The sequence below is a fragment of the Engystomops pustulosus genome, chromosome 10, assembly GCF_040894005.1.
Source record: "Engystomops pustulosus chromosome 10, aEngPut4.maternal, whole genome shotgun sequence".
Lineage (NCBI taxonomy): Eukaryota > Metazoa > Chordata > Amphibia > Anura > Leptodactylidae > Engystomops > Engystomops pustulosus.
Window position 1 is genome coordinate 35,357,949 of NC_092420.1, and position 19,256 is coordinate 35,377,204.

General features: G+C 42.5%; 1 protein-coding gene across 4 annotated transcripts in view; it reads right to left on the reverse strand.

Moving 5' to 3' along the window:
* Positions 1-5,791: 5,791 nt before the first annotated feature.
* Positions 5,792-19,256, reverse strand: part of LOC140103888 (uncharacterized) — a 38,824-nt gene continuing 25,359 nt past the window's right edge. For 2 of the 4 annotated variants that reach the window (XM_072127186.1, XM_072127189.1), the window contains exons 2-4: positions 16,219-16,347; positions 12,397-12,526; positions 5,792-6,160 (exon numbers count right to left, since the gene is read on the reverse strand). In XM_072127186.1, coding sequence (XP_071983287.1) covers positions 5,893-6,160; positions 12,397-12,526; positions 16,219-16,347 — 527 coding nt within the window. In that variant the 3' untranslated portion in view covers positions 5,792-5,892. The remainder of the gene's footprint in view (positions 6,161-12,396; positions 12,527-16,218; positions 16,348-19,256) is intronic. The other 2 variants (XM_072127188.1, XM_072127187.1) reach the window with 2 other exon arrangements.

The following is a 19,256-nucleotide window of genomic DNA, read 5'->3' on the forward strand; positions in this document are numbered from 1 at the left end:
AATGGCTCCTGGTATATTATAAGAGGGGACCGGGAATAATTGGCACCTGGACAATATAATAGAAGACTCCTTTCTGGAATATTAAGGTTGGAATATTAAAATGGTGGGGGGTAGGGGGGCAACTGTATATTATAGGGATGGGCCTCCTGGATGGTATACTATAAGGGGGGCTCCTGGACTGTATAATAATGGTAGACTGATGGACAATTGGAGGCTGACGGAATATTTATGCTTATAAGTGTGCTAACTAAATTAATTAGTAAGAGGGGCTGCTATGCTACATACTAGTTACTTGGGACAGTTATGACAACATATAGATTGGTGGGGGCTACTCTGCTACTTTACATAATGGTGTGGTGCAGGGTTACATGTAAATTAATGGGGAGGGGTAGTGCTTTGCTAAATAATAATGAATAGGAGTAAACATAAATTAATGAGAGGATGTCGTTGCCGTACAACAGTTAGTAGGTGCCTTATAAAAACAATTACAAGAGTTTTAATCTTATGTGTCATCATACTGTAAGTGATTATACTGTATACTGTAAGTGCCTGGTGCTGAAGACATCTTGTGGTGAATTCTGTAGCGGTAAGTCGCAACTGGAGAAGTTATCAAATTTCTGTAACTGATGGAGAAGAAGAACCGTCATCTGTGAGGAGCCACCAAGATGAAGACCAGGACAGATCACAGGTAGAAGATTGGAGCTAAAATTGAGTTATATAGTACTGTATATACTCGAGTATAAGCTGACCCGAGTATAAGCCGAGACCCCTAATTTTACCATCAAAAACTGGGAAAACCTATTGACTCAAGTATAAGCCGAGGGTGTAGTATACAGCCAGCCCCAAGTAGCATACAGCTAGCCAGTCCCATATAGTATACAGCCAGCCCCCGTATGTTAAGCACATTAAAAAAATAAACTTAATACTCACCTTCTGGTGATACACACCCCCGATTCTCGACAGCGGCTCCTGCTCCCCGGCGGCGGCTCCCGATCCCTGTCGGCGGCTTCTGTCTTCTTTCTTCTCTAGCCGTCCATGCGATCTCCACGCCGCAGCACACTATGATGACGAAAGAAAGAAGACAAAAGCCGCCGCCGGGGATCGAGAGCAGGCACTGAGTATCGGGGGTGAGTATCGCCGGAAGGTGAGTATTAAGTTTATTTTTTTAATGTACTTAACAGCAGGATCGGGAGCCCTCGCCAGGGAACGGGAGCTGCCGACGGGCGATCGGGAGCTGGCGCTGGGGATCGGGAGCCGCCATCAGTGGTCCGGTCACCGGAGGGTGAGGTTTTTCAGCACATTTCTTGTGCTGAAAAATTCGGCTTCTACACGAGTATATACTGTAAGTGATCTCTATATCTCCTTTATGGCAGCCCCTGGTGTGCAGCCATTTTTTGGCACTATATAGTAATGTGCAGTATGTTTCCTGCTGGTATATATTTATGTATGTAGTGTATTTATTACTGCAGTATTATTAGAATTGTACAGGTTTGTGGGTATTGGTGTGAGGATATATATTTATGTGCACCTATATTTGAGTGTTTCTTATATGGTGTGTGTGTATTTGTACGTGTAGCATATATATAATGTGTGTAGAGTATATATGGTAATGTGTTATGCATATGTAGTGTATGTGTGCTTATGTCTGTTTAATTATATGGGGGCCCCAATTGTAAGTTTGTACTGGGGTCTTGTTACACCACTGCTCCCGCTGCAATCAGGTTGTTCAACAACAAGGCCCAAATGGAAGTAACCTGTGCGCACCACCTAACCAGTCCCTGCAGGTCCCATCCACAGACTGAATAGCAGACTGCTGATCATTGCTTGTCTTTTTTTTTTGTCTTTTTTTAAATGATTTTTTCTTTTGTTCATCTATCTCTAATATTGTTCTGTCATCGTTTATGCTGTACCCTTTCTGCTGCTATAACACTTTTAATTTTCCACTGTGGGACTAGTAAAGGATTATCTTATCTCATAACATTGCTCCTTGTGACATCATTATTTCCTCTTGTGAGAGCACAATGCCACCATTGTGACATTAAGATGCCCCTTTACGACAGGACAATGCCCTACTGTAATATCACAATTTTATATTATGACATCAAAATGCCCACTATGGCATTAAAATATCCAAGTTGTTACTTTACAATGACCTTCATGGCATCACATTTCCCCTTTGTGAAATCAGAAATGCCCCTTATTACATCACAAGAATGGGGAATACATCAGGATGAACGTCCATTCACTTAAAGGGAACCTGTCAGCAGTTTTTACCCCACTAAACTACTAGTCCCCTCAGGGGTATGAAATGTCCTTTCCTCTTTTATTTGAAATTTCATCTGTTTAGCTTTAAAAAAAAGTTGTCTGCAAAAAATGTGTCCCTTTAAGCCTAATGAATAGAAAACCATGCTTGGCTGTGATCAGTGGAAATAGACAAACTATCTTATTACCTCTCCTGGCAGCTAAAGTGAAGCTCCACTTTCATGGAGCGTTAAGTTGGGCATAGACATAAAAATTTAACCAGCTGTGATACATGACTGATCGCTGTATGAACTTTTGGCTGAATACATTAATTTGCAACCAGCCACAAGAAAAGATTATTTGGGGATTTTACATTTTACTAACTTTTAGGTGTGTTATGTACACTGAGCTCTGTTAACAGTCAATTACTATACTACAATTACTATAATAGTTTTGGTCTATACATAGTTATAAATATAATTTATAGAAAAAAATTAATGTAGGTGTCCATAAAACTCAATTCAATGTATCACTTTTTGTAGAAGATCTCCTGCTCACTCTGTCCAATCCTTCTGTCAGTCTCTCCAACTTACATGAGCTCCTGGACTTATATGTTTTTTTTCTCTGGTTAGAAAGTCAATCTGACTAAATAAGAGGTCCTCCCCATTATTATACTCCTTGCCGAACTAGATGTGCTGAGATGTTCCTTTATTTATTGAAAGATTTAGGTGTCTATCTCACCTCGACATCCCAGCTTCATGCTGAAGTTGTGCGTCAGGATGTCATCATCATTCCGGAGCTTGGAAGAGGCTTAATGATGATGCCGGGAGCTGTTTTATCTGTATTCGGAGAAGTTTCAAATTTGGAACATGCCTTCCGCCACCTAGAACTTCAGGACACACCCCTCAATCTGTTATTGTTCCACCAAATCCAGATAGATGGGAGAGATGTTGTGTTAAAACGTCAGATAGATATTTATTGAACATTTTAACACTTTTAATACAAAAAGCAGGTACATTAAACCACCCAATAAGCCCACCAGTTCTGACTCTCAGAAGGAAATAGAAGAAACTAATATCCTGGATACAGTAATACAGGCAAGACACACACTAGCATACCACTAATAGGAAGAAAGGCACAAAACACTTTTATCGAGTTTCAGGACTCTGGACCAAAATCAGGTTTGGTGTGGGCAGGACCATGTCTTATAAGCCATATCTGCAGGGAATAGCTCACATTTCAGACAAGATGCATCTGCCTGAACGTCAATTTTGTGAAGCAAAAAGCAAAAGACGATGCACAATTTGCAACCAGGACTACTACATCTACTGGATTCACTGGGATAGCTTCCAAAATCTTTCCATTTTAAGTCACTTATATGTCCAGCAAGTTTCTGGAGGGATTCCCTGATCACAAAGGCGGTACATCAAAGACATTCGCCCAGCAGTATAATTAGTTGTGGAAACGCATCACAGAGCCACATCCATTTACGACTTCAAAGGAGTTGCACACTGTTTCTTATGGAGATCTTAATGTAGTCTAACACTAATATGGGCACATTTACTAAGGGCTGTGCACCAGTTTTCTGTCTGACTCTGCATGTTCTTTCTAGTGTGTACTGCTTGCACAGGTAGCAGCAGTGGAAAAAGGCTCAGGAGAGCCGGGGCGCGTCTGAAGAATTGTATGGATGCTATACTTTGTTACAGGATGTACGAACAACAAAAAGAAGTGGATTGCTACCTTCGAGTGCTCGGATCTTTCTTTCACTTTGCTTGCAAAGGTATTTAAAACATGTCCGAGATATTTGTGTTGCACGTAACCATTTCGTGGCGCAGCCGCACTAGTCATCATGCTACACAAATTGCTGCACTGAAGGGGGCATTCGGGTGCTCAGTTGGACCGTGCGCCACATGCAACATCTGACAGAATTGTGTTGCACGTCCTATATTAAAGGTGCACCAAAAAAAAGTAATGCAACCCTGCTCTAGAATGTGCTATTATTGCTTTTTTATGGAAATAGGAGATAACATATGCAGTGTGCAGATCTTATGCCTTCATAATACATACATCACGCTGTCTACAGATTTTACCCCATTCAACTACTAGCTCTCCTAGGGAATTAAATTTAGAGGCTGCAGGGGGAGTGCCACATCAGATTCCCTTATCTTATATTCTATAATTCCTATAAACATGCTTTTGATGTCATAATTAGGATAATTAAAGACATAGTTGGAAATGTGAGCTGCAGATAAATATCCAGCTTCAACCTCGACACAAATGCTTTTTTTTACCATTTTCACTGCATTTGGATTTTTTTTCTTGCTTCCCAGTACAAGCCATGGAATATTAAATACCATCGCTATAAATTGCAATTTGTTAAGCAGAAAACAAGACATCACAGAGCTCTTTACGTGTAAAAATAAAGAAGTTAGATTTTTGAAGGTGGGGAGTGAAAAATGGAAATGAAAAAACAAAAAAGGGACAGGACGTTAAGGGATTAAAGCATACACAAAGGGACAATAGCTTATACTGGCTGCCGAGAGCACAGCAGTGAGAGGACACATCCCTAGTACTCCGAGAGCAACTAGAATCTAGAATATCACAGTCCTGCTGCTCCTAAAAACATACACAAAGGTCAAATTAAACATCTCACCAGGGACAACTCTGGATACTGGCTGCAGTCTGTATGGTCAGGATTGTGTATTGGTGGTGTGTCCTAACATAGCTGTGCCTTTAAATCTCTAAACTGAGCTGCTCCATGCTCCAACCCCTCTGCTTGAGTGAACGCTTTAGCAGACTTCAAGCTGACCACTAAAAGTAGAGGGGACATGTTAAGTGTGAGGATACGCCCCAGTGAACTTAGAGAGGCTACAATACAGGAATATACATAAAATATTACAGTCCTGCTGCTTGTTATAGCAATAGAAGACCTCATCTCGTACTCTGCTGTGCACCCCGATAACTGCTCAGAGAAGTTATGGTTCTGGCAGTGCCTGGATACGGTGATGGAAACACATTTACATCAGATTTGTATTTGTAGGCACGCTGACACAGGGACGTCTATGGTTGGCACGCTGACACAGGGACGTCTACGGTTGGCACGCTGACACAGGGATGTATGGACGTCTATGGTTGGCACGCTGACACAGGGACATCTATGGTTGGCACGCTGACACAGGGACATCTATGGTTGGCACGCTGACACAGAGACGTCTATGGTTGGCATGCTGACACAGGGACATCTATGGTTGGCACGCTGACACAGGGACATCTATGGTTGGCACACAGACACAGGGACGTATGGACGTCTATGTTTGGCATGCTGACACGGGCGTCTATGGTCGGTACACCAACACAGGTTTCTCATTCTTATTAGAGAGGTATAAAGAGGACATGTCACAGTGATTTTGGACCTTACTGTCCCAAATTGCCCTGTATCATTTCTAAGCATTGGGTGAAATAAAATAAACTTAATGGGCTAAAATACTAAATACTAGTCCTAGATACATTTGCTTAAATAAGTACAGTACAGTTTTTTCATTAGTTTTCTTAGAATTTTATTTCTTACACAGAATGAATAGTTGTTTGAACATTGCTATTTTATACTGATGTCAGCATTGGACCTGTCTGTAGTATTTTGGTACTTAATCTCTAGGCTTTAATTTTCCGTCTTCTGATATATACCCTCCTCTTAACACTGAATGGCCGGTTAGGAGGATGGGTGAGCTTTTCTTGTCTCTGCGGATAAACACGGAGGCTTCTTGGATAAGTTGTGGGGTTTCTAGGTGCCATACGTAACTTCATCCTTATAAAACCTCTGTTGATATTATCCAGCCGTTCATTTAATTCATGAAGCCGTTTTTTTAGAGAATTAACATCTCTAAGGAGGTCATCAATAGCTTCAGCGAGAGATCGGATACTGAAAGGATGGAACAAATATGTTTTTAATTCATATGTACAATTTTCTAGGACCATCCCACACTAATATTTGCTGTGCTGTTTAAAATTACATTAATTTAAATAAGATTTATAATACACTAAATTTAAGATTTGTTAAGGACAACATACCCTAAGCCTACATTGCCGTTGCCCACTGTACTGGGCATATCTTTTCTCGGCATACAGCGGCGACCCCCTCCTCCTCTCCCTGGTGCCGACATGTGCCAACCATACCATAGCACGTGTACACGTTGGCGCCGCAGGAGAGGAGGAGAGGTGAGCGCCCCTCTCCATAGTGGAACATGGGGCACGCCACTGTATGCCGAGAAATGATAGGACATGTCCTATCTTTTCCCAGGGTACGGAGCAGTACAGTGCCGCATGTGTGCGGCACCGTACTGCGCCTGTAGGGCGCTGTGCGCCCATTGCCATCTATGGAGGACGTATATAGGTCCTCCATATGGCAGTGTAAATGCAGCCTAAAAAACACACAGTCACCTGTATCTTTTATTTTGGCTTTTTCTTCTTTATATGTAACTTTTTGTGGTACAAATGAACTTTTGCAATTTTTTTGTACCTCTGAAAAGCTCACTTCAAAATTCACCATGTGCATGTTTTCTGCAGTGTTAGCACCTGATTCCAGATGTGAGACTTTTTGGAAGATTTGTAAGTATATACAGTACCTACCCCCTTCCAGGTGTTGAAAATAGATCAGAGCTGTTTGTGACTTTTTGGAGATTTTTGTAACTTTTACTTATCGTCACTTTCATAATTCCGTGACTTCTAAAATTACCGTATATACTCAAGTATAAGCCAAGGCCCCTAATTTTACCACCAAAACTGAGAAAACCTATTGACTCGAGTATAAGTCAAAGCTGGGAAATGCATTGGTCACAGCCAGCAAGCCCCCAGTAATATACAGCCAGCCCCCTTTAGTATATAGCCAGCCAGCCCCCTTTAGTATATAGCCAGCCAGCCCCCTTTAGTATCCAGCCAGCACCCTTTAGTATGCAGCCAGCCCCCTTTAGTATCCAGCCAGCCACCTTTAGTAGCCAGCCCTTAGTTTGCCCAGCACATAAAAAAAAAAAAACTTGTATACACACTTTCAAGCGGTCCCCGATGATTGACACAGCTTCTTTCTTCTCTCTGCTCTAACAGCCGGCAGAGGCACACCCATTTGCTCTATGACGTAATCAGCGGCGACACCGCTGCATCATAGTGTGCACCAAAGGCTGCGCCTCTGCCATCTAATACTGTAGTGAGTAGACAGATGCGGAGCATTGGGGAGCAGAAGGGAGCATTGGGGAGCTCACAGAAGGTGAGTATGTAAGTTTATTTTTTTATTGTATATGTATATGCTGAGGTGAGGTTTTGTAGAACATTTTTGTGCTGAAAAACTCGGCTTATACACAGGTATCTACAGTATTTATTGATGTTGTAACGGCTTGTTTCTTGTGGGATGAGTTAAGTTTTTAATAGGACCATTTTGGTCAATAGAAAAAAAACGATATAAAAAATTGTAATTTCACAAACTTTTGGGTGATTATTTATACATTCTACACTATAGTATGTACAATGTATGTTGTGAATTATAATTATTTGGATGGCACCATATTTATGTAGTTTTACTGTTTTATAGCTGACATCTACAGTGTATGGCACATGGGAAAAGCTTTGGGACCCACACAATAATAGTACAACATGATGCAGGAACTATCTGTAATTACAGCATGGCATGTCAGGCGACACAAACAAAGGTTATCTTAGAGCTGCGTCTGATTATCCTCATAGTGTACTACTTCTTGATATCAGTATTTGTTGCGCCTTTATGAATTTCAATCCTTTCATTTTCATTAGCATATGGAAAGTATGCAGTACTTCTGTATTAAAGAGAACCCGTCAGGCAAACTAACCACCTAAACTAAACATATTTTCATAAACTTCCATTAGAAAGCATTGCCTCTATGCCTTCATTGTCCCTCTACATGCCTGTAAACTTAAGCAATGAGGTCCTAAAGCTGTATGCAAATGACCTGTGAGATGTCCAAGGAGTCATTATCATATTCAAGCTGTCCGGCTTATTCATGAATGGGAGGCACAACCACACCCCCAGTGCTTAACTGACAGCCTGTATAATGGTGTGAGGTATAATGGTGTAATGGCTCCTCCATGTGCTTCCATGCAGCCATGTTATAGCAGTACATGTCAGGTACTTGTGTAGCTGATGTCTGTGTCTCACACATGTGTATAGGAGAACACAGCATGTCAGCAGATAAAGCACAGACACCAGCAATGCTTTACTATACATTACACACAGACATGAGCAGGGGGAGGAGAGGGGAGGGGGTAACATGGGTGACATCACTGCCTCTAACCATGTTACCAGCCTCATTTACATAATAAAGAAAAGATGATTTTAGAATGATTAATGTATGAATTGACTAGAAAGAGGCTGTGAGCTGCTCCAACAGGTAGTGGTGACAAGAATAGTGACAGAGCCCTGACGACAGCTGTCCTTTAAGGGATTTTTATATTATTTAACTATATTAATTATATAATATACATATTATAACTATTTATAAAAAAAAAAAACACAAAGAGCAGTTGAACTAAAAATAGTAAAAAAAGTTTTATGTTCCCTAAATTGTAACAATTAAAGCTTCAAACCTACCGGCAACAAAAATAAGCTCAGATATAGCTAAAGTGATGAAAAAAGTGTCATGGTTTTGGAAATTTTGGAAATGAGAGTTGGACCTCTCATACAGCTACTTAGCAGAGTAAATGCAAGTATGCATCAGAACCTTCTTCAACAACATGTGGTTCCTTCCTAGCCTTCCAATCAGCCAGCAATTTTTATGCAGGACAGTGCCCCCTATCAAAACTGATAAAGCAGTTGCTTGAAACAGAAAACATTGAAACAAAGAAATGGCCAGCACAAAGGCCTGATCTAAGCCCAATAATAAACATATGGTGACAAAGTTATGGCCTAGAAACCCACAACAGTCAGAGCTGTGGAAGAGACTGGAAGAAGAGTGGACGAAATCCCACCATAGCCTTGTGAGAGACTAGTGATGTCCTGTGGCCACAGATGAGCTGAAGTCAGTCAAAGCAAAGACCTGTACATGTCCTACTGATTGGTGACTGTTGTAACCTTCAGAAAATGTAATTATTATCTTACTCAATGCTACAGTCATTGCTGTTTTCTAATTTTGATAATCTTTTTATTTATTTTTTTGCAAAAGTAGGTTTTATGTTGATATACACTCACCGGCCACTTTATTAGGTACACCTGTCCAACTGCTCGTTAACACTTAATTTCTAATCAGCCAATCACATGGCGGCAACTCAGTGCATTTAGGCATGTAGACATGGTCAAGACAATCTCCTGCAGTTCAAACCGAGCATCAGTATGGGGAAGAAAGGTGATTTGAGTGCCTTTGAACGTGGCATGGTTGTTGGTGCCAGAAGGGCTGGTCTGAGTATTTCAGAAACTGCTGATCTACTGGGATTTTCACGCACAACCATCTCTAGGGTTTACAGAGAATGGTCCGAAAAAGAAAAAACATCCAGTGAGCGGCAGTTCTGTGGGCGGAAATGCCTTGTTGATGCCAGAGGTCAGAGGAGAACAGGCAGACTGGTTCGAGCTGATAGAAAGGCAACAGTGACTCAAATCGCCACCCGTTACATCCAAGGTAGGCAGAAGAGCATCTCTGAACGCACAGTACGTCAAACTTTGAGGCAGAGGGGCTACAGCAGCAGAAGACTACACAGGGTGCCACTCCTTTCAGCTAAGAACAGGAAACTGAGGCTACAATTTGCACAAGCTCATCGACATTGGACAGTAGAAGATTGGAAAAACGTTGCCTGGTCTGATGAGTGTCGATTTCTGCTGCGACATTTGGATGGTAGGGTCAGAATTTGGCGTCAACAACATGAAAGCATGGATCCATCCTGCCTTGTATCAACGGTTCAGGCTGGTGGTGGTGGTGTCATGGTGTGGGGAATATTTTCTTGGCACTCTTTGGGACCCTTGGTACCAATTGAGCATTGTTGCAATGCCACAGCCTACCTGAGTATTGTTGCTGACCATGTCCATCACTTTATGACCACAATGTACCCAACGTCTGATGGCTACTTTCAACAGGATAATGCGCCATGTCATAAAGCTGGAATCATCTCAGACTGGTTTCTTGAACATGACAATGAGTTCACTGTACTCAAATGGCCTCCACAGTCACCAGATCTCAATCCAATAGAGCACCTTTGGGATGTGGTGGAACGGGAGATGCCGCAGATTTGTGCAGCTGACAAATCTGCGGCAACTGTGTGATGCCATCATGTCAATATGGACCAAAATCTCTGAGGAATGCTTCCAGAACCTTGTTGAATCTATGCCATGAAGTATTGAGGCAGTTCTGAAGGCAAAAGGGGGTCCAACCTGTCACTAGCATGGTGTACCTAATAAAGTGGACGGTGAGTGTACTTTGGTAATTTTGTAAAACACTGTTCTATTGGCATGGTGTACCCCTTAGAAAAATCTATCAAATGTTGATCAATGGAGAATACCTTATTTCTGAAACATTGGGGCACATTTACTTACCTGGTCCATTTGCGATTCCGCGGTGCGTTGTCCTACGTTGATTCGGAGCTTGCCGGGGTTCACCAAGGTTGTGCGCCCGATATCCGCTAGATGTCGGTGGTGCGCTGAAGTCCACCGGATTTCACCTTCTTCGTCCCGGTGTACTTGAGTGCTATTCTTGCAACACAATTTTTAAAAAAAATTCTGCGGTTTTTCCGAATCCGTCGGGTTTTCCGACAGCCAAAATCCCAGGGAAATTCAGCACAAATCGGAAATATTCTGGAAACCCGACGAAATTGCGCAATTCGGACCCTAAGTAAATGAGCACCATTGTTCTCTATTTTTGATCTCCGGTGTATTATGACTCTTAGTAAACTCTTTAACAAAATTACTTTATGTATAACTTTTATTTTTTTTTCCATGGGACCTACACGGCCAGTAAAATATTTAAAGGACATCTACCACCAGGGTTAAGGGTTATAAACCAAGCACACTGACATATTGGTGTTTGCCCCCTCTGGCAAGATCTGCTCTTCCTTAAGCTTTCTAAGCTTTTTTTTAAGGGTATAAAAAATATTCAAATGAGCCTGAGGGGCGCAAGGCTCCATTAATAACTATGGAGTCTGGAGCCCCTCGGGCTCATTTGCATAATTTGTAAAGCATTAAAAAAAACAGGGCAGCTAAAAGAAAAGCAGATACTGCTAGAGGGGGCACACATCAGTATGTAAGTGTGCTGGTTTACAATCCTTCATCCTGGTGGTAGATGTCCTTTAAGCATTACTTACTTCTCCCTGCTCATCTGCTGCTCCATTACAATTGGTTCGGATGCCAGCTAGACTCCACATGTTTCTTGATATAAAAGCTAACATCAAAAAGCCACTGGGCTCTGCAATTTACCTACCCGAACGAACTATTATGTTATGTAGAGCTATGCCTACACCTACCACGCAGACCCTTATTTGTAATGCTCAGCTGATTTTTCTGTACCAAAATTGCACTTTAAAAACATGTAAATCGGAGTAAAGTGCTTTAGGACAGGGCACATAAAGGCTCCAGCTCCACATCTTGCTGGACCCTGGAATGACATAGCTCAAGGGGAGAATGAGAGAAGGTGCTTTGGAGGGTGGCAGGGGATATGGTTATTGCTGTGCTGGAGCCCTGAGGTACTCTGTTAATGCCCCCCAAAGCATAGGCCTAAATTTACATATTTCTTCACTTAACATATGGCACAGAAGGAGCAGTGGGGTAATAAAAACAATGGTATTAGTGGTATGATAGATTCCCTTTCAGCAATGAGCTGCAACAGAGCCCTGTGACAGCAGGTTACATTAAATAACATTTTACTGTTTTGCCGAACCCCTATGAAGCCCATTTTTACTGGATAACTTTTTTAAGGGGTTGAGGAATACTTTGCAAGAAAAGGTACACTGTTTTTTTATTTGTGTATTGAAATAACCATGGTAACTAAAATGCTTTTATGAGTTTTGTAGATGTTAAGGAAATGTATGTATTGTATGTTCTAATATACCATAATTATTTCCCCATTTAATTTTACTTTGATGACATTTTGTATTTCGACTACTTAACATTTACAAAACTGGAGTATAAGTGCATGGTAACACAAAGGCTACTGATACCCCGTGTAATCTGGAAGCAGGACTTGTGGCTGGTACATCAGGATGTTCTTTCCTTCACTAAAGATTTCATTTCCCCATTTTTCTAGGGTTCTAGTTATGCTCCGAGTCCCAAGGAGGTTCACCTTCCCTGCTAAAAGATAAAAAAAAAGATTGGACACTATAAAATATTTCATACAATCAAATACAGATTTTTTCTTGCATATAACTGTCTATAGCAGAGGTGTCAAATTAATTTTCCTTGGGGGGCCATATCAGCAACGTAGTTCCCTTAAAGGGGACAAATGCCATTTTATTATTGATATCTAATTTATACAGAATTAACATTACAATTGTCACGGCTGGTCTTGCGACCCATATCGCTGGTCGCGGGCTCACCCATGCTGCTCTGCCCCCGCCAGAGCGACGCCAGCGCGTCTCACCTGTCTCGGCTCGCTCGCCTCCATTGGTGCTGGCCATATTGCCTAATTCTATATAACCCTGCCTCTTCCTGCAAGCCCTGCCGGATCTTTGTGCCTCACAGCCTGAGAGAAAGGTCTTCTGCGATTTACCTGCGTTCCTGTGTATCCTGAGTTCCTGTGTCTCCTGCCTTCCTCTGTCCCTCCGCGTTCCTGTGTTACCTGAGTTCCTCTGTGCTGCCATCCTGTGTAGCAGTGTTCCTCCATGCTGCTGTCCTGTGTGCTGTGTTCCCGTACCCCTCTGCTTGGACCTCCTGTTGGTGACCCCGGATTGGACTCTGACGTTGCATCTCTGCCGCCTGCCCTGGCCCTGTGCCTGGACCTGACCTCGAGATTGACTGCCGTTCCTGTACCTCAACCTTGGCCGCCACTGCAGACAAGTCACGCCTGAGGAACGACCTGGTGGTACCACGCCGCAGCTTGTCTAACCCCCTTTGCGGCGGGCTCTGGTGAAAACCGGGTGCAACTTAGACTCCGGTCCGAGGTAGTGGCTTGAGTCATTGTCTGCAGTGGTCCAGAGGATCCACAACCTTCTAGCCTGACAACAAACAGCCACTAGAGGGCAACTAGAAAGCTCCCCAGCAGCCACAGAACCCCAGAAGCCTCATCATCCTCTAGTAGTCACACTGCCCCTTATTAGCCACTGTACCCGCATTAGCCACTATGTCCCTATTAGTCACATTGCACCCAGAAGCAACATGCCCCCCCCCAGAAGCTACAGTGCCCCCCAGCAGCTACAGTGCCCTTAGTAGTGACAATGCTTCCTTGTATGGTAGTCACATTGCAACCAGCAGCCTCTGACCCCCGTCAGTCACAGTGTCCCCAGTAGCCATTGCCCCATCAGTCAGCGCCTCCAGTAGCCAATGCCCTCCCCAGCAGTCACAGTGCCCTCAGTAGCCACACTGCCCCCAGTAGTCACAGTGCCCCCAGTAGCCATTGCCCCATCAGTCACAGTGCCTCCAGTAGCTAATGCCCTCCCCAGCAGTCACAGTGCCCTAAGAAGCCACATTACCCCCATCAGTCACAGTGCCTCCAGTAGCCAATGCCCTCCCCCAGCAGTCACAGTGCCCTCAGTAGCCACACTGCCCCAATCAGTCACAGTTCCCCTAGTAGCCACTGCCCCTCATAAGTTTCAGTGCCCCCAGTAGCCACTGCCCCCCATCAGTCACTGTGCCCCCAGAAGCCACTGCCCTCCCATCAGTCAAATTTCCCCCAGTAGCCACTGCCCCTCATAGGTTTCAGTGCCCCCAGTAGCCACTGTCCCATCAGTCACAGTGCCCATAGTAGCCACTGTCCCCCCCAGCAGTCACAGTGCCCACCCCCAAGTGTACCTACTGTACACATCGGCTCCAAAGCCGGCATATGTGACATCATCACGTGTGTCGGCTTCAGAGTGGGCGCTTCAGAGGGCACACACTAAAGTAAGAAACTACTGCTGCTTCTTTTGACATTAGTCGGGCCGGATAACATAAGGTTGGGGAGAGCCGGGATAGACAACTTCCACACGGATCCATGGTATCCGCAACAGTGTGTATGAGCCCGTAGAAATTTATATGTCTGTGTGCTATCTGTTAAATCAATGGATAACACACAGACAAAAACAACCCTTTCAGAGCATGAGGGCTTAGGCTGTTTCTTATTAACTATTGGACAACAGTAAAAAGTTCTCCTGATCTGACTATAATTGACACCAACCCTTGTTAAGGAGATCAAAGTAATGAAAAATAAAAAAATAATAAACCAGGGACACTTACTCATAGATCTAGGCACCATGGCTATGGTAATCTTCTTCTATTTGTTATCTATGTCCTCCTTCTTTCTACAACAACTTTAAAATTATGCTAATGGACCACCTCTCTGTGCTGTGGCTTCTCCCACAGTGTACTGAAAAGTCCCATGCTGCAGTGAGATTACATCAGACAGAGGGAGCTGTAAGTGTCAGGGAGCAGAGGGGGAGGGGAAGATAGTGTAACAGCCCTGCAAGAGCCCTTGTGGTGCATTAGCATAATTTTAAGTTGGTTTTAGAAGAAAGGAGGCCATGGATAACAAATATAAGAAGATTACCACAGTCACTGTGCCTAGATCTATGAGTAAGTGTCCCTGGTTCATCATGCTTAAAGGGGTTGTCCGAGTTCTTGAAAAAAAGCTAAAAGTGGCCGGGACAGGGCTGCTTAAAAAAAATAAAGATGTACTTACCTTCTGGTGACCTCCGGTATCCAGCGCTGCTGTTACTCTGGTCCGGGCGCCATGTAAACAAACATGGCCGCCGGAGCAGCGCTGGACTCAGTTCCGGCCGGACCCGACAACCTTCCGGCCCCCATACACAATGCTGTGTATAGGGACGGATAGGCGGATTGAGTTGGAAAGAAACCATCCCACTCTTGGGTAACGGGCCTTAGTAGAACATATAGCATGTTTTTTAAGCAGTCTAAAACCTACATGAATAGTAGCTTATAAGGAAAGGTAAATGAGACAAGTGTCAAACATTAAGAACCATGGGAAATATTGCAAGACCTCTCAGATATAACTACTAAACCTATAAACAAACAAGAGAGGAAAGACCAATGTAAAGAAATTGTAACTCTAAAAAAAAAAAATGTTGATTATAAGTTAAAAAAATACATTTTACAGATGCAGTAAGTTTAATCCTGACATATTGGGGTTAATTTACTTAGGGTCCGCGGGCCGCATTTTTGTCAGTTTTTTTTTTGTGCATTTCATGCTGCAGAATTGTGGCGCACGTCAGTAATAAATGTGGTGCAAGTTCCAACTTATCAGTGAATCCCTTTAGGTGCACATTTTTTCTGTCTTGTCGGACACAGTGCAGACACAAAACTGGCGCAGACACTTTATAAATACATGTGCAAGCAGTTTGCATGTTCTTTTAAGTGCAAAATCGGACAATGAAGTGGCGCAAACACTTTAATAAAGTTGGGCCACCACAAATGTTCTACTTGGCAAAGGTCTGGGATCCAAGAGAAGTGCAGGAGTTTCTAAGCTGGGAGTGCTAGTATTTTACTAGACTTTTCTCATTGCTTTGTTTCTGTTTTATGTACTTGTCATAAAGTTTTTGAGAAATGGGCACTTTATTAGTTGCAGTGTTGCTGTGAGGAGGAAGTCCTTCAATTCCAGATCCTTCACACAGATTTCTCCTTATTACTTTGCTTAGGAAAACTGTCAGTCAGCAGTTGGAGGGTGGAGTTGACCCATACTCCACAATACTGGAAACTTATAAAGTATGATTAAAAAAAAATAATACAGTCTCAGGTCCTTTTGACAACCATTAGATAACCTACTGCATATACTTTATTATTGAGTTATTTGGAACATAGTATGCATTAGGCACCAAAGAAAGTATAGAACTTACCTCCTTCTCTGTAATTCCACTTTTCCAGCTGATGAATTACATCTTTTGTTCCATGTGGAAGAGAGACTAGGGAAATGAAGGTCACAGTGGAGAGCAGGGCTTGGAAATTCACTTTCATCATAAACTTATCTATGATAAAAAAGAGATGTGGTGAGATGATGTGTGTAGTAATGAAGGAGGCTATTATCTTACACTAAGGCAGCACTGCCATATGGGGTCTTATGGGATTTTGTGCAGGTAAATATATCTACCTCACATAAAGAACATAAATAAATAGGTTGGTTTTGCAGCAGTTGGAATGTTAACACCCAGCTGTGCCTTAAAGAAAATCTACCATTTGATTTCATGCATTATGAAGCAAACATACCTTGAAAATGCTGTAGCTACACTGATGCAGAAGCATAGCTTGTTTAATCCCTGAACTGAGTGGTTTTGCTGAAAAAACAATTATAACTTTTAGGATAATGAGGCTCTGTTAGTTATGCACTGCTCCAGAGAATGATGTAATCACTGTGTTGTGCCTGACAGACAGAAGTAATCAATCTCTGAGCCATCCCCCTGCTGCTGTGTATGAGGGACCCAGCTCAGGATGATAAGTCCTGCCTGGACAGTTCAGGAAGCTCAGGGTAATGTGTTCATGTATGGCAGCCAGCAGCAACCAACTTTCCCAGGGTCCTGAATGTTATAATTGTCTTTTCAGCAAAACCACTCAGTTCAGGGATTAAACAAGATAAATAACTGTGGAAAATTAAATTGTATGTTCACAAATGCCAGAAGTATCACAGGCAAAATGGGCGAACTTGAGGCTCTGATATTAGAGGAACAGTTAGATGTTGTTGGTGTAGCAGAGACATGGCTTGATGCATCGCATGATTGGGGTGTTAATATTCAAGGTTTTACACTCTTTCGGAAAGACAGGGCAAATAGGAGGCGAGGTGGTGTATGTCTGTATGTCAGAAGAGACTTAAAAGCGATTGTGAATGAGTCAGTGGTCTCAGAGTGTGAGGAGGCTGAAACTTTGTGGGTTGAAATTCAAAGCCAAGAGAGCTTTGAGAAAATTATTTTTGGTGTAATATATAGACCCCCTAACATCTCTGAGGAAATAGAGGGTCACCTATATAAACAGATGGAGCGGGCTGCACAGGAGGGGACCGTAGTGATAATGGGAGACTTTAACTTTCCAAATATAAATTGGGGTCAGGGCTCTTCTTCATCTGTGAAGGGGAGACATTTTATGAACATTTTTCAGGATAATTTTATGGTGCAGCTTGTAGAAGATCCCACAAGAGGTGACGCATTGTTGGACCTTGTGATTTCTAACAATGCGGAGATTGTCCAAAATGTCAGTATCCGGGAACCCCTTGGGAACAGCGATCATAATATAATTATTTTCCTCTTAAACTTTAAAAAGCATAAACAGGTGGGAAAATCGAAAACTTTGAATTTTAAGAGGGCTAATTTCCAGAAATTTAGGGCTGCAATACAGGATATAGACTGGGATCAGATTCTGTCACATGGTGATACTAATGTTAAATGGGAGAAATTCAAATCTATCCTGGGTAATTGTACTTCTAAATTTATTCCAATAGGTAACAAGTATAGACGGGCTAGATTACACCCCGGTGGTCAATGATTCCTACTCGGAATGGTCACCAGTTATGAGTGGTGTACCCCAGGGTTCTGTGCTTGGCCCACTACTATTTAATATATTTATTAATGATATAGAGGTAGGAATTAATAGCACTGTGTCTATTTTTGCAGATGACACCAAACTGTGTAGTGTAATACAGTCTATGGAGGATGTTCATAGGCTGCAGGGTGACTTGGACAAACTGAATGTTTGGTCATCCACTTGGCAAATGAGGTTTAATGTGGATAAATGTAAGGTTATGCACCTGGGGGCCAATAATCCAAAGGCAAAATATGTACTTGGGGGAGTAAATCTGGGAGAGTCCCTTGTTGAGAAGGTCCTGGGGGTACTAGTAGATCATAAATTGAGTAACAGCATGCAATGTCAAGCAGCTGCCTCTAAAGCTAGTAGGATCTTGTCATGTATCAAAAGTGGTATGGACTCTCGTGATAGGGATGTAATATTACCACTATACAAGGCACTGGTTCGGCCTCACCTGGAATATGCTGTCCAGTTCTGGGCACCGGTCCATAAAAAGGATGCCCTGGAGCTGGAGAGGGTTCAACGTAGAGTCACAAAACTGATAAGGGGTATGGAGGGTCTTAGTTATGAGGAAAGATTAAAACAACTAGATTTATTTAGTCTGGAAAAGAGACGACTACGAGGGGACATGATTAATTTATATAAATATATGAATGGTCCATACAAAAAATATGGTGGTAAGTTGTTCCAGATTAAATCAAATCAAAAGACGAAGGGGCACTGTCTCCGTCTGGAGAAAACAAGGTTCAATCAACGGAGGCGACAGGGCTTTTTTACTATGAGAACTGTCAATCTGTGGAATAGCCTGCCTCAGGCGCTGGTCACAGCAGGGACAGCGGAGAGCTTCAAGAAGGGTCTAGATGCCTTTTTACACCTAAATAATATTGATTGTTATGCTCTATAGGATTGTTTCCCCTAAATCCCTTCCTCATCCAATCCCTACCCTTCCTTGGTTGAACTTGATGGACAAGTGTCTTTTTTCAACCGTATAAGCTATGAAGATATGGTTCTGCATCAGTGTAGCTACAGCATTCTCAAGGTAGGTTGAGTGCTCTGGTAACACCCTCCAAAGCCCTTTATTTATTCATAAGCATAATTTTAAAAGTTCACTTAAGAAAAGGAGGCCATGAATGACAGATATAAGAAGATTACCACTATCATGGTTCCTGGATCTATGAGTAAGTGTCCCTGGTATATTATGTTTGATTTTGATGGTAGATTTCCTTTAGCACAACAAGCATCCTGTATTAGACTTAGTGTAGCGCCATACATCTACTGCACTTGGCATTAAAAGGTTTAACATGAAAATACATAAACTACTAAGAAGTCCAGCTTTGGCATAACTTATAAACAGTTCAGTAAGTAA